Here is a 16,390-nt window from a genome sequence, read left to right as displayed (position 1 = left end):
AACACATACTTACTTTTTTATCCTAGTAGGCAATACATTATTGAAACATTACTTTAATAAAAAGTCTCTGTGCTGTTAGGGAGTAAATATGTCGAATATTTTCCTGCTTAGTATTTTCTGCAGTAAAACTACTACAATACAATGTGTGCGTTTCTCTTTCTAAAATAGTCACACAGAAATGGTGATTAAATATTATTTTTTCACAGACAGGTTATGTTTATTATTAGTACTAATGAGAGTAAGTATAATAGATCTGGAAACATTTTTTGGTTGGAATGATAATATTAAATACTGAAAATATATCCTCCTACATGATACGCCTTGTTTAGTAGATAAACTCATCTATGCATATGCATTTATTTGTGTCACAACAATACTGACAGCTCATAGTAAAAAAAAGACAAAACAGACTATAGCACTAATCAGTGGCACTACTGATTAAATCTGAATGCAGACATTACTAATTTATATTATGTTATTTTTGTTATACGACATGAAAAGGGAAATTCAATCCTAGTTTATCAATAAAGAAATATAATAAAACTCTAAATGTGTGTATGTGTGTGTGCATGTATGTACACAAGATGATCAGTCTAAATGGGTGTACAACACACAGTGGGCTCAATATATTATGCTGAATAAAAAATTCACTTCACATTGATTGGAATTGAACCGGAAATCATGTGTTGGCAAACCATCTCAGGACATTAGCATCAAGCTCATGAAAATAATTTCCTGTTTTTGATTGGGGTGTCCAAATACCAGCTTCAAATTCTGGTCTGATAGCAAAGCTATATCACTGAGCTTCCCCTGGGCAACAAAGAGACATGCTTTATTGCAAGCAATTAACCTGTTTTATTTCCCTGCACACATTTTATTAACAGGTTCAATACTCCGGTTACTTTTTATAGATCATATTAAGTAAAGGTTAGATAAAATAGAACAACAGTTCACATATTTCATCCAAAACCCCTTCTCAGCCAGAAATGTAGTTGTCAGAATAAAGTCAAAGGCAATGTTCAGTGATACTTGACACATAATCAATGCACAACTCAGTTATACTTCACATGACATTGAAACATAGAAATCAGGAGCATGCACCAAAATTGTTTTCCCAAGTAACAGATAATCTTTTCAATAGTTACATTTCTGTGTAACACCATTGGATTATGCATAATTAATAACATTATTAGCAGGACTTCATATAGCATGCAGATCTTTGCTTATTATTAAACTAATAACTTATCAGTATGCCATAATTACCCCATTGTTTTAAGAATGCTAACGTTCTGCTGACCAATTGCTGTAAGAGATGATATGTGGTAAGTCTTAATACATTTACTACAAATCACATTTTCAGAATGAATTACTTATAGGTTTCCAGGAACACTGCTGTGTTGGACAGTCACATTGCATCACACGAGGACATATTCTATATGAGGAGTTAAACAGCTCTGACAGTGTCCCTTTTCCCCTTTGTTGCTGTCACTATGAGTTAACAAGCGACTTGTGCCAAATGTGATTTTCTTCTCTAATAGAAAAAAAAAGATCTTCAAGTGGTTATGTGGTTTTGTTTATTGTTCCATTTAAAAAAAGAAAAACATCAATGAGGCATTACTTTGGACCTTCCTGCCCGTACATATCACGGTCTCCCCTTTTTGCAGATGTTAATTGGCATGGTGTATGAGTTATTTTGTTATAAAACTCAATAAAAATAAACTCCAGAGAGATTAATCCAACTTTCCATTAAATGTGCATAACGATAAAAATTGTAAAAACTTTTGCAACAAAAGCAAATTAAAAACTAAGAAGAATCATTTATTGATACGCCTAAAATCATTGAATAGTATGATTTAAAATGTATTTTTGCCTTCATAACTTCAGCAACCATTATTTGCCATGCGGGATGTTGGAATATATTCATCAGTGAAATTAAGCTATGAGCGTCAATAAATTACATCCAACATTTTCATGTGCACGTTAATCTTATGAAAGGCAAAATATGACAGTAAGTGTCATTAACAAGTAATAGCGAGCTAAAAACGTGTATGTAATTAAATGGCACAATTTCCGCAAATAATGTTTCCATCATCTTGCTTCCATATTCACAGTCTCCATAGATCCATATTTAACAAATGTACTAACATGGAACAGCATTATAATATTATAATAATTATATTATTTACTCTTACAACTAATTTAAATAGCATATAGCATAGTAACTACTGATGTAAAAATACAAAAATTGTCCTGAGGAACTGAGTACATGACATTGTGATAAACGTAAAATATAGGATTATAATGATTTACACTTTAATACTATATCCAAAATATACATTTTAATATATGTTTATCCCTGCCACGGTTAAAAAATTAGTTTGTGTTCTAGGAAAATTTGTGTTTTTGCATGCAAAATGAAATATGAAGACCTTCAAGATAAAAAGAATATGTACACAACATTATTTTGTAACTATTTATTTCTTATATGTCTTAGTGTACCAGAATATTATGATTATGCACATGGTACAACTGAAGAGAGCTACAATAATTATGGTAAGAACAATGATTTATTACCTATTTGCACTATATATGAAATTAATTACAGATAGATAGATATTTTTAATGGACCAGCGTAATCTCACACTTAAGTATCTAACTTTATAGGTATCTGAAAGAGGTGTAAAGTAAATCTAGAGGTTCTATCATTTTGTGGAAAGGAAATTCAATCTGAAATTAATTCATTATGCAACATCATTGAAAACATTAAAATGTAAATGTACTTTTTGACAAGAAACTATTAAAGATAAAAGTAATAAAATTCAAGTGAATGTGGAGATAAAGTAGGATTGGGGCACACTTTAAAAAAATCTAAACAAAAGGAGAATTTAAGAAAAAGAAAAATTATTTCAACAGGTTCCATTTGGCTATAAGTTGGCTCAAATATAGCCAAATATATATCTACATTGTTCATCACACATAGAAGCAGGACCATAATGTTATATTAGAGCAGTTAGTAACTGGGATGAAGAAAGATGATAATGTATGTGTCCTGCAAGTTCTACTTTTATATATTTGATTCAGACAGTATCTATTTACTATATGCATTCCATAATATCTGGATGCTTTTAAAAACCACATTATAAAATTGCTTGTAACTACCAGAATCTCACTTACAGTCTGAAATACTATATGGACAAAAGTATTGGGACACCTGATCATTACCCTACAGGGACCTTTATGACATGGCATTCTAAAGACATAGACATTAATATGTAGCTGCCCCCCTTGCAGTTATGCTGAAATAGAAAAAGGCCTTCCCCAAACTGTTCTCACAAAGTTGGAAGCATAGGACTTTTCTTCAAAATAGCTTGGTATGTCCCCTTCAGCATACCAATACATTTTGGGCAATACAATGCTTGGGGGAGGCCCTTTTTTATTCCAGTATGACTGTAGCCCAGTGCAAGGTCTATAAAGATGTGGTTGGATGCGTTTGGTGTGGAAGAACTTGACTGGCCTGCACAGAGCCCTGATCGTCACCCCTTTGAACACCTTTGGGATGAACTAAAACAAAAGAGATTGCGAGCCAGGTCTTCTCATCCAACAGCAGTGCCTGACCTCAGAAGTGCTCCACTGGATGAATGGGCATATCAGAGAAACAATCCCAAATCTTGTGGAAAGCCTTCTCGGAATAGTGGAAGCTGTTATTGCTGCAAAGGGAGAGGAGACCAGCTTCATATTAAAGTGTATGTATCTAGAATGCAAATTCATGAAAGTCCCTCTGGGTGTAATGGTCAGGTATCCCAATATTTTTGTCCTCATTCAAGTCTATGGATACCATTAAAGTCAGTGAATTATGCGATACAGGGTCATAACACAAGAATATATAATCATGCTCCCCGGTAGCCAGAGTCCATTTTGCAATCCAGTGCCATTGAGCAAATGACTTGAATTGAATAAAGCAATAAAGGTTACAAATACCCTCTATTAACAAAAGGTATGCGGTGGTGTTATATCAAATTGATATAACACCACCGCACACCTTTTGTTAATAGAGGGTATTTGTAACTTTTATTGCTTTATTATTATTTATGTATGTGTATATTGTATTTTATAGGTGGGTTTGGTGTGTAAATAGTTTTCACACGTTTCAGAGAAGGACATGCAAGCACAAGAGTGATGTAGAGGGTGTTTAGCACTTGTTTTAGTAAAATGTTAGTAAAGTTTTATATAATGCACTTAAATCCACAAAGGAAAATGCTGAAAATTGTGTTGTATTATCAAGTGAACATACTGTGATAATAGCAATGTTTCAGGCCCACATGTCCCCTACTCAAGCTGTGCGGTCTTCAATGTTGCTATTATCACAGTTTGCTCATCTAGCAATAAAAATGCAGTCTTTAGAAAATAACTGTCAGGCATTACTTTATTTAGAAGTGGTTCTTTTCAATGAGCTGTTATGCATCAGCACATTACATAACACAAATCTAAATCAATTGCCAAACATTTTTGACGCTGTATGATAAGCTTGATTTGGTTGATTTGGCACAGTGATGCAGGTGGCAAAGTCTTTGTGAGGGATCAAAATAAAATATAAAGCAGAAAGTTCAGTCAATTGTGTTTTCTGGAAGATAAGGATGTAATAAACAGTAATAAAACATTAAGGTGTTCCTAAGGATGTAGAAGTTTAGTGCATTAGTACTTTCAGACAGTATTAGATTGTGTTGTAACATTCAGAGGAGAAAACAGAGATTTGGTAAGATTGGAAATAAAAACTACAGTAGGTAGATACAGCTGTATGGGGCAGTTATACATACATGTATGGTTGCATATGCAAACTGTGGATACCTATCAATTGTTTTATATGTTTGATAAAGCAGTGGTGTTCTTGATTTAGTATTGTATTGTAAATGTAACTTTCCTGAATTACAACCTATCTTAAAATTAAGTACAACAAAGATGTTTGCAGAATAAACTATAAAGATGACAGTTTGAGTGCGCATTAATTACAGTATATACTATTTACGTCTTGCAATCATTCACAAGTGTGTAATAATTATCTCTGAATTTAATTGCATCGCCACAAGCACTTAAAAATGTGACTCTTGGGAGACAGATGGAAGTTTATAACAAGTGATTCTCTCTACAGGGAGCAAAATTAAACAAGTAGTCAGCATATAAAATAAAATACAAATTCAGCATACAGTAGTGTAAACTGTAATAAAAGCTGCCAGCGGTACCAGCAGCTACAAGAAGTTTGCTTTTTTCTGTATTCTACTAGTTAAAAGATATAGCAGTAAAATAATTCTAAATTATAAAACTATGTCCTGTATGTTCTAGTTCTGAAGAATTCTGTTAAAATATTCAGAATATTTAATAAGAACAATAGATTATTTTAACAATAAAATTAGCTGACCAGAATGTGTAAATGTACTATTTCTTGCATTTTATTGTAGATTTAAATTTAGAAATGTATCTTACGATAATGGTAAGATAATTTCCCCGGTTTCACGTTTAGCATCTATATAAATATGATATGGCTACCTTTTGGGAGAGTGGCTTCATTGGGTGGGGTAGCCACACAGAGGCAAAGTTACCTGTGCATATGGGCCAAACAAGCCTCAGGCAGCCTTAAGTGGGCTAGGAGTAGGAGAGGAAGTTGGTGGGGAGTGGTCATGGGCAAAATGAAACCTCCTTGTCTGGAGGAAGAGGAAAGTGAACCGGAGACCTGGAGAAGCAGGATAGAGACTCTGGGTGAAACCCAATGACTTACCAGGTATGATGATATGTAACCATTAAGCTTCTGAGCCTCACCAATGACTAAAATTGCAGTTGTGTTCACTCATCAAATTAGTTATCACCATGTGTGCAAGATCTTTTGAACATGATAAAAATGATGTAGGGGATGAATTATAAAGGAAACACTACTAAAGTACTGTGTATTATTTTGCTTCATTGGCCTTGAAGGTACAATAGCTACAATGGTTGGATAAACATTTATTGTACAATCCATTAAACATTATTTTTTTCTCAATTTATATTGAATACCACATGCAACCCTTTATAGGAAATATATACACAGATATGATACAAAGATATCACTCAACTAGATGTAGAAGTAAATGACTACTGATCTATGATACAAAATACAAGATGAACTTTCAATGGCTTTAAACATAATTTACCAAGAAAATAATTAATAAGGTTTTTGGTTCTAGGGCAAGAATGGACCACATCCCGATCCAGCTTAAAAGTACCACCTCAAAGAACATCTAGAGGAGGCTACCGAGAACATCCGTATGGTAGATATTGAAGGCCTCCTGCACATTTGTGGCCTCATCTTAAAGACAATTAATAGCCTTACGGCTCTGCATAAACAGCAACATGACAAGTAATAGTCCATTTTTATCTTGGGGAATTATTGTTTTTGGTTTCCCTATACACTTCCAGACATTGGTGTGACATTGGCTTTATATTTATTTTCTAACATGGACTCAGCATTTTTGCAGAATCATGTAGTCCATAAACCATGAAACAGGATAATGTTCTCGTGGTTGTGATTCATTGTGGTGTATTACTTTTTATAAAAGCATGAAAGTGTTCTAACTATGAATTCTCTTGATAAATTCGGAAAATGCAAAGCCTGTTTTTTGTGTAGGGTCGCTAAACTATTGTAATATGTTTTTGACCAGAAAATAATTAAATTGTAGATAAAGTGTTTTAAACTGAATTTTTAATATATGTAAGAAACAAGATGTTCAATATTAAGTTTGTAAATTTAATTTAAAATGCTGTTTTAATGGGCTTGAAATCCAAACTGGCTACTGTATGTATGTAGCTAACTGAATTTGTTCAGTGTTTTAATCTGTACTTGTTAAAACAATCACATAAGAGTCAATGTGTAATCTTCTCTAAATAGGAAATCATAACTTGTCAAATATGTTTGCCATAATTTGTCAATAAAGCTGAAACTTTTTGTAAGAAACTAAATTTGCAATCACTTGCTTTCTAGTTCTAAATGCCTGCTTTATTTCCTTTTCTAGGGACGACTTAAACGTTTACATTTAAAAACTACAAAACGAACCCAAGCCTGTTATAAGTATTTTGTGTAAGATTTTTAAAACTGTATTAATAATTCTTGCTTGTTAAATAACTTAAAAGTTAACAATCTAAACTGTTATATGAATCACCACTAGAAATCACTAATGACCGATTTGCTAATGGGAAATTGGATCTAATACTATAAATGGATACTAAACTATTTTTTAAGCTCCATCTTGCTAAACCAAAATCTGATTGACTTGTTTGTGCTACTAGCATGACTTCCGTGAGAATGTAATGGAGGTAAAAAGAGGTAAGTGTACCACTTACCACTACCATAAGACTGTCCTAATGCCTAGCTATTCAAACTTGGAACTTCCCCCCAAAACATTAAACTTACTCTTTAACGTGCGAGCATTGTGTAGACTCTTATTCTGGTTTTCACGCTTAGGAGTGTGGTGACTGCATTTGATTATTAACTATTTATCTTTACAAATAATCATCAGTGTCACTGCCCAAATGTTGCTATTTAACTTCAACTTCAAAAACTTTATTTGTAATTTTCAGTGCTAAAATTCACCAACCTTGAAAGCAGTTTAGAGGGTTGATATTTCTTTTGAGACTATCAGACTTGATGGCTGTTGATTATTAAGGAAAAGTGTCGCAGAACTCAAAGGATGACTAGACCATAAACAGGTAACACTAATAGTAACGCTGTAATTTTCAGTATGCAATCAAATGTTAAATATTCTTAATTATTAAGCTACTTATAGTTAAAAAAGTAAACCTGCAAGAAAATAACAACTAGGAATACAGGCTATTAAAGAAAATAATTAACATTAACTAGTGGCATCAAAATTCTTCTATATGGTATAAACCTTAAGTAAATAAACAGAACTAAAATTAACAATAATAGTAATGCAACTCTTGCTAACATGATCTATATAACTAAAATTTTTGAAGAAAACAAAAAAAATCGGAGTAGGGCAATCAAAATGATTTGTATTCCCAATATATCGTTTTGTGGAAAGTTAAATGTTGGCTTCTTGTCACTGTGATTGGTTTACTTTTTTGATGAGGATAAATAATATTTATTATTTTGCATATTTGCACAATAATTCCTTGCAGCTGGAGTTGCATGCTAATATATTAAAATGTATAGAAAATAACAATTCATTGCTTTTCAAGTAGTTTAATGTTAAGTACATGTCACAAGACTGTGATCTATTGTATGGTTAATTTCTTATATTCTGTTTCAGATGTTCTGGTTATTGGGACACTTGGGAAATTGATAAATGAAAACGACAGTAACCGACTCTGTAAGTTTAAAAACATATTTTTTTCCATATAAGTTTTTACTTCGATGAACTTTTGAACATATGTATCAATGTAACCTTTCTTAGCTAACATGACCTCATTCTACAAGATACTTTACCACTTGACAACATATAATGGTGACTCACACTAACGGGACTATAATAAATTAGTTATCCTGCAATTATGATTTCAATGTTTCAGACAGCAGCGTGGTCATTGTTGACAAAGGACCATATTGCGGTCCAATACTTTAATATCACATAAATACTGAATAAATAATTAGAGAGTGGGGCCACTGAGTGCTTAAGTATGTAGCGCATAAAAATAGCTACATCAGCACAAACAACGTGCATTAGGAGCTTCAGGGAAATTTGGCATATTATGCTTCCACAGAGACACTGGGGAGACTAGAAGTATTAAAAAACAAAACATAATGTCCTTGATCACAGGTAGACAGCAAAAGTTTTTATGGTCAAAATTTCAGTAATTCCCTAGTGCCCTAGAAGTACAAAGTGACCAATGACTTTCTGTGATAATTCTTGTCACAGAAAGTGGTGTCCTAGTATGTACATAACTGTTTTTAATAAAACAAATTGCTAAATCTAGTTCTATTATAAGCAAAACTAGCTGTAGCTTTGATTGCAGCTTGGTTTCCAGCAGCATACAGCACGAGATGTCCAAGTGCAAATGTTCAGACTGTAGAAGATTCTTGTCACACATTGAACACTGGTGTTTGCCACGCTAAAACAGTTACTATATTCTGTAAATATAATATGAGATAAACTGCAAGATCTTTTGACTAAACGCAAATGTTATCTTTTTTTCATATAGGTTCTGATACTTACAAGCTTATGAATGCTAAAACTTAGAATATATAACTGATACGTTTGGACTGCAGAAGGCATTGATAATCATGAATGATGTAGAGAAATGGTAAGCTTCTAAAATACACCGTAAGGGTTTCTTACATTGTCTATTACTTCACTTACTTTAGAAGCAAAAATCACATATAAGAAAATGAAAAGTGTCCCTGGATCCCCTGTTTCTGGCGGCTCTTCTCCTTCTGGGATCTGGCACAGCCTGTCTAGCATCCAGTGGCACTGATGGGTCATTGCTAGTTTCAATACAGAATTAACCCACTAGGGGAAAAATCCATTTTGAGCTAGGCAAGGCATATGCATTTAGTACAATATACAGTAGTGCAGGCTAAATTCTGCTTCACATATCTGATGTTTATATGAAATTCAGGAACCTTCTACAGTATATACCATAATTACATCATGATTAAACACATGCTGCTATGTTTAAAATAGGTATTATAAGAATTTTTTAACATTACTAAATTGCAAATGTATTCTGTTTTTTTACCATAATTCAGTTCATTTAGCTGCACTAATTCCTATTTTTGCTACTTATTTAACACATTCTTATCTATGTCAAACACCCAATTCTTGTAATACATAGGATCATGCAGGGCCGGCCCAAGGCAAAATGCCTCCTGGGGAGAATTTAAAAATGCCCCCCCCCTTATCTACCCTTCCTCTCATTCCGTCCCTGCCGCCCCCCCCCCCCCCTTGTACTTACCTTTCAGCAGTCCTGCGGCGAGTCTCCCTGTTCGGTCTCAGCATTACAAGCCGGCACCGAGACCGAACAGGAAGACTCGCCGCATAGGAGAGAGAGAGGGGTGCCGAGCGGTTAATGACAGCTTGGTAAGCGAAAACCACTCGGTGCCCCTTTCTCTCTCTTTCACGTTAAAAAAAAAAGGGCTTGGGGCGGCAAAGTGCCGCCCCTTCAAAAGTGCCGCCTGGAGCGGTTGCCCCACTCGGGTCCATTGTCGGGCCGGCCCTGGGTTCATGTATATAGGTAAGAGAATACTATTGTCCTAGCATAGTCATGTCTTAAACCCATAAATACATCCAAGTTTATATTTTTTTTCCAGCATGCTGGATAGTTTGTCATAGTTGACCATATGACGGGATGTTAGTCCTTTCAGAAATTTTTTACAGTACATTACTATAGAAGGATGGCTTCACTACGGGCTGACCACTGCCTAAAGCTGTTGTATATAGCTGTGTCATAAATCAACTCACCCTCTCCCCGGTTCCAGCGTCGGCAGGTCTCGGCGTCGGGTTTCCTCTCAGCCTCTGCTCGCTGACACAGACACGAGCAGAGGCTGCGTGCAGGCACGCCCCCTCCACTGCCGGCAGAGAGCAGCAGGGAGGAGGACGCGGTCCCAGGTTGCTATGGAGACGCGTCCACTCCCTGCTACTGCTGATAGACGCCGGCAACGTAGGAGTTGTGTACGCGTTGCCATGGCAACGCGTCTCTCAGTATGACGTCATTTTGGCGCCAAATTCAAATTATAAAAGCCCCTTCCACTGAGAGATCATTGCTCAAGTATCAAGCTATTACTGCCTCTGTACCTAAGCGTTCCTGATTGAGTCTACTAGTGTACCAGATCCTTCCTTCTGATTTTTGACCTACGTTCCTTGCTGCCTGCCTCGACCATTGCGTGTGACCTGACCTTGTTTTTGGATTATCGTTTTTGTACCTCGCCACGGACTTTGTGGTTGCCATCTGCTATTAGGAACCATCTACCTTTTCGGCTCACGGGTCAGCCGTGATAAGCTGGCATTTTAAGGGATAAGACAGAACTAATATTAACCCATTTCTGACATGGGGTTTTCCACCCTTTTTTTTTACTATATGCTTATTTAATCAAAATTCCCCTTTTTTATAGTGTTTTTAAGGTGTTTATTTGATACTATTATTATATGTTTAATCTGTTATTTACTATTATACAAATAATAAAACAAAAGATATTTTTGCAAACACACTTAGATAACATCATGCTTTTCAAAGAATATTTAATAGTGGAGCAAAATACATACTACATGTTTTTTGTTAGATTTCAACTTTTGGGTTGAAAACAGGGAAGGGTTTTTTTCATTTAAATTTCTAAATAAAGGGGTATGAGGTGTTTAAGTAATTTTTTTTTGAATTATTATTTTGTAACTTCAAGGATCTCTCTGGGGACTGGTTGGTACGCTTCTTTTGCAGGATCCGGTCTGGGATTCCTATGGGGCTGGCATCAGGCACAGGTCATTAAAAACCCCTGGAGCTTGATACTCAGAGAGACTGTTGGGGAAAGAGGAAGCTCCCCTGTGCTCCCAGGGCAATAAGAGGCCCTGAAGACGACCATCTCTGAGCCAAGTGAGGCATTACCTACCTGGACCTTTTGTGTGCTGTATGGGGGAGGTTTTCCAGAGCCTGGCTTAGCTGGATCTGGCTGAGAGGTCAACTTAGTGGGTAATTAGGCTGGTCAGTCTGGGCCAACATCGTACAGTTAGAGAGGGCTCCAATTGGGAGCTACGTGTTTCCTTTTATGATTTTTGTTTTGGGGTTTGGCATTAGAACAGTTGAAATAAAGCAGCTGGTGTTTCTGACTCTGATTGCCCTAGAGGACTGTGCTTAAGACCCCTAAATGTGACGTGTATGGCCATCATGCTACAGGGTTTGTACATATATAAACACAGTACGGAGCAAAAGTGATGTAAGTGAAGGCACATGTGAAAAATGCTTTAAAGTAAGAATGCTTTCAAAAGTAGACATTTTAATAATTTATTTTGATCATTTAACAAAGTAGCATGAATTATTTTAGTTCTAGGTACATTTGCACGCAGTTTTTGTGTTTAAGGAACTCAGCAGGTTGGTTGTTTCAAATATCTTCGAGAACTAACCACAGTTCTCCTGTGAATTTAGGCAGCCTCAGTTGCCTCTCTCTCCTCATGTAATCCTAGACAGATTATGTTGAGATCAGAGCTCGGGAAGCCATACCATCACTTCCAGGATGTTCTTAAAGATAGTTCTTAATGACTTTGGCAGTATTGTCAGGGTTATTGTCATGCTGCAGATGCCTGAAGGTATTGCGTGATGGATAAGTATCTGCCTGTACTTCTCAGCATTGAGGAGATCATTCATTCTGACCAAATCCCCAATTCCATTTGCAGGAATGCTAACGCAGTTGACACACACGGAGAGTTCCCCATTATACCTATATAAGTAGCTTATTTTGACTGTATATCTGTGTTCCATCTTTACTTTCTCTCAGATTTTCACTAATAATGATTTCTTATTTCAAACATTGTTAGTAAGGTGATACTATATGTATTAGACTTGTGCATTCAGATTTGTGCAAACCTTAATTTTAATAAATTTTGCTTAATTCATGCACTCCAAAAATGTAAAGGGATCCTTAAACAAACTTCCAGTATTCCATTATACTTTCAATCATTTGTTTGTCCTTTGCTCTTCCTCTTTCGTCTCCTTAAATTAATCACTTGGAATTTTATAGGAATTTTTCATAAAATCTAACAAACAGTAAATAACTGTTGGACTCTAGTTAAAGTTCAAAATGATTTAGTTAAGGAGAGGAACAGCCAATTGAGCCAAAGTAAATAATTAAAATAATGTAGGTTAAGTAACTTGTGTAATTTTCATGTGTATGGTTTACTGCAATCTGCGTATTTTTCAGAATGCAATTGTATAGAGTAGTATGACTATGTGTAGTATAACATAAATGAGTAAAGCTCTGTGTGACTGGGTAGAATGTATAGTGCCACTATGATTTGTTTGGGTAGGATGACTGTGTATAGGATAATAACCATGTGTATTGTTTAGTATGTTTGTGTCTATGGTAGTGTGAACTGCATTGCGTAGTTTGCATGTGTATAGGACAGGGTAACTGAGTATGGGGTAGTAAGCATGTACATAAGTTAGGATCACTTATTGTATAATATGCATGTGCCTAAGATAGTGTGAGTGCATTGTGTAATATGCATATGTATAGGTTAGTGCTACTGTGTACAGGGTAACATAGAAACATAAAACCTGACAACAGATAAGAACCATTTGTCCCATCCAGTCTGATTATTTTTCCTGATGTAAGATTCAGGTCTTAATCGGTCCTTGATCTTGTCGGATTCAGGATAGTTTTATGCCTATCCCATGCATGGTTAAATTACGTTATTGTATTTGCCTCCACTTCCGATGGATCTATCTTCCTCTCAGTAAAATAAAATTTCCTTACACTACATCTAAACCTCTGACCCTCAAGTTTTAGATTATGGCCTCTTGTTCTAAAATGTGTCCCCGTTTGAAACTTCCTTCCTGTACTTTGTTTAATCTCTTCAGGTATGTGAGTATATTCCATCACATATTCTCTTTCTCTTCTTTCTTCCAAGCTATATATATTGAGTTCCCTTAATCTTTCCTAATATTTCTTTCTATCGTGAAAAACATTCACTGCTTTTGTAGTCATCCTCTGAACTCACTCCAAAACGTCAATATAATTTTGGAGATAGTGTCTTTGGAGACTGGCTGTGTCCAATACTCAGAGATTTGTAAAAGTGTCAGAACCACCTCCCTTTTTTTTGTTACCAGTGGCATCTCCAGCTTTCATATTGGGGGGGGGGGCACATGGAGGGCCAGGGACCAAAGTAGGGGAGCCAATTATAAAATGATACATATACACTATATATATATATATATATATATATTTGTGTGTGTGTGTGTCTGTGTGTTTATATATATATATATATACTGTATATGCATTAGACATGCATTTTTAAGTACATAATATGTACTTATCTCTTTTTAGTAAAGACCATGATATGGCAGTTATTTTTAATTCTTTAATATTAGCCCCTGTTGCCAATATATATTAATATTAGCCCCTGCTGCCGATGTACCGTATTTGCTCGATTATAAGACAAGGGGTTTTTTTGCTCTGAAAAATACCCCTCTTCTTATATTCAAATGCCTCAAATAGAGGTCTGACTACAAGACTAAGATCCAGATCCCCTGCAGCGCTGCAGGGGACCTGTATCCTCCTCTTTGGCTGCCTCTGCTGCTGTTAGCACTTCCTCTGGGGGATTCTATGACCTTCCGGTGCTCAGTCATAGAGGCCCCGGCGGAACTAACTGGCAGCAGAGGTTGTCTACACACAGTGCACAGACATCCACCGGCTGCCCCCACTAGACACCAGGGAGTCTGAATTACGGGGACAAGTCTGGGGAAGTATTGGTAAGTGGGGGAGGCGCAGAGTGACAAATAGGGGGTTAAAAGGCATGATACACACAAATACTTTTACAGTCACTCACTAATTCACACAATTCATTCAGACAATCATTTATGCTCTCACTCTTTCACACAAATTTACATATATTCATTCTTACAAATTCATTAATTCTCTCACTCAGTCACACAATTCATGCACACATTAATTAATCTACCCCAATCTCCCCTTTCTCACTATCTACCCCAATCTCCCCTTTCTCACTATCTACTCCTCCCTCCTCCCCCTTGAAGTTCACTTACCTTGCAGAGGTCCTGCGGTGGGAGCTCTGCCGCGGTTCTTCACTGCTGAGTGACGGCGCGACCAAGACAGAGGCCTCGTGGAGGAGAGAGGCGCAGAGCGGTTGCTAAAAATTTATTCTTGAGCGACCACTTAGCATCCCTCTCTCTCCTCCGCATCAATCGCAGCTTCAAAAAATAAAAAAATACAGCGTTTCAGTTGGGGGCACATGAGGGGGCACAGCATGATGTAACGCCACTGCTTGCTACTAATGCATCTAGTTATAAAACCCAGCACTCTGTTTGCTTTTTGTGATGCTCATAAATATTACTCCCCAGTCACTCTCTAACGTTGTGACTGACAGAACAGTGCCCCCAATACTAAATGGTGCTTTATTAACATTAAATTGCAGCTTCCACACTCTTGCCCAGTCTTCTAATTTACTTAAATCACTTGCCATTTGGCTTGTTCCGCTAGTAGTCTATCCTGTTGTAGACCTTTGTATAATCTGCAAAAAGACACACATTACCATTAAGATGTTTTATATCAGTAATAGAAATATTAAAAAGTATGTGTCGCAATGCAGAGGTGGAAGCTGGTGATACCAGATATTGAAGTTAATTATTGTTATGATGAAATGCTCTGCTTTTTGAATTTATAGTGCCAGACTGTTGTTACATATAGGAACATTCATGATGTTTCTTTTGGCGGCCAGAGGTCTCCATTTATTATTTACAGCAACTGTGCAAGAAACGTTGGCATAACCCCATGCTGTATTATGTTTTAACCTAGCAGTGGAAGTACGTCCAGTCAGTCGAAAGTTTGTTTTCCTTTTACTATAGCAGCTGAACAGAGAATACTGGAGTTTAATCTCATGTGGTACTACTGTTCAATTTAACAGCTTCTTTTTGGTGTCCTGTTAGATGCAAGTTCTTATTCACTCACCAAATATGGTATCCTGCTCTGGATTATTATATGACAGTGAGAATTTGTTCAAGTTTTTATGCTTCTTAATAATTTGTTTTATGTGGTGGATTTAATGAAACTAATTGCTAATAGTAAACTAATTCAATGCTTTAGTAACACAGTGGTTTTCTGATTTGACCAATTATATTTTGTGTATCAAATACTCCCAGTTATTGTTAACTTAGTTTATAAGGTTGTGGGTTTTTTTTGTTTTTTTGGTCTGCTCCATGGCTAGTGTTCATTATTGGTGAGTACAAAGTAAAAAGTGAAATAAATAAATTAAATAAGTGTAAGAAGATCTCCCTGCAGTCGACCTATGATGTTTCTGTTCTTGGAACCCATTTATATCTAGATATTTAACAATATTTTCCTTTACAATGGTTTCCATTAATTTGCCCATATGTAAGACTGGTTCATAGTTGGTTGAGTCTTCCCTGCTACCTTTTTTGTGTAGTGATACTACAATTGTCAACTTTCAGTCTTCTGGAACTACTCCTGCCCTTAGTGACTGGTTAAATACATCTACCAACCATTTTTCCAGGACACTTTAAAGCTCTTTTAATTACTTTTAGTGTATATCATCTGATACTGTATGGACTTCTCTGGTTTTATTTTGCAGAGTTCAAGTAGATATTTATCCTTATTGTCATAACTTCTTTTATTTTCCTTCACTGCTTACATTTTCTTCTTTCAATAATATTTAAAAACCGTTTT

General features: G+C 35.8%; 1 protein-coding gene across 3 annotated transcripts in view; it reads left to right on the top strand.

Moving 5' to 3' along the window:
• Positions 1 to 6,310, top strand: part of LOC149302367 (KH domain-containing, RNA-binding, signal transduction-associated protein 2-like) — a 154,332-nt gene extending 148,022 nt beyond the window's left edge. For all 3 annotated transcript variants that reach the window (XM_089482595.1, XM_089482594.1, XM_089482593.1), the window contains 2 exons: positions 2,495 to 2,553; positions 6,216 to 6,310. In XM_089482595.1, the coding sequence (XP_089338721.1) occupies positions 2,495 to 2,553; positions 6,216 to 6,310 (154 nt within the window). The remainder of the gene's footprint in view (positions 1 to 2,494; positions 2,554 to 6,215) is intronic.
• Positions 6,311 to 16,390: the final 10,080 nt, after the last annotated feature.

This window comes from Sceloporus occidentalis, unplaced genomic scaffold (assembly GCF_023333645.1).
Source record: "Sceloporus occidentalis isolate IW3139 unplaced genomic scaffold, rSceOcc1.0.p SCAF_19, whole genome shotgun sequence".
Lineage (NCBI taxonomy): Eukaryota > Metazoa > Chordata > Lepidosauria > Squamata > Phrynosomatidae > Sceloporus > Sceloporus occidentalis.
This window is presented reverse-complemented; position numbering and strand designations above follow the sequence as displayed.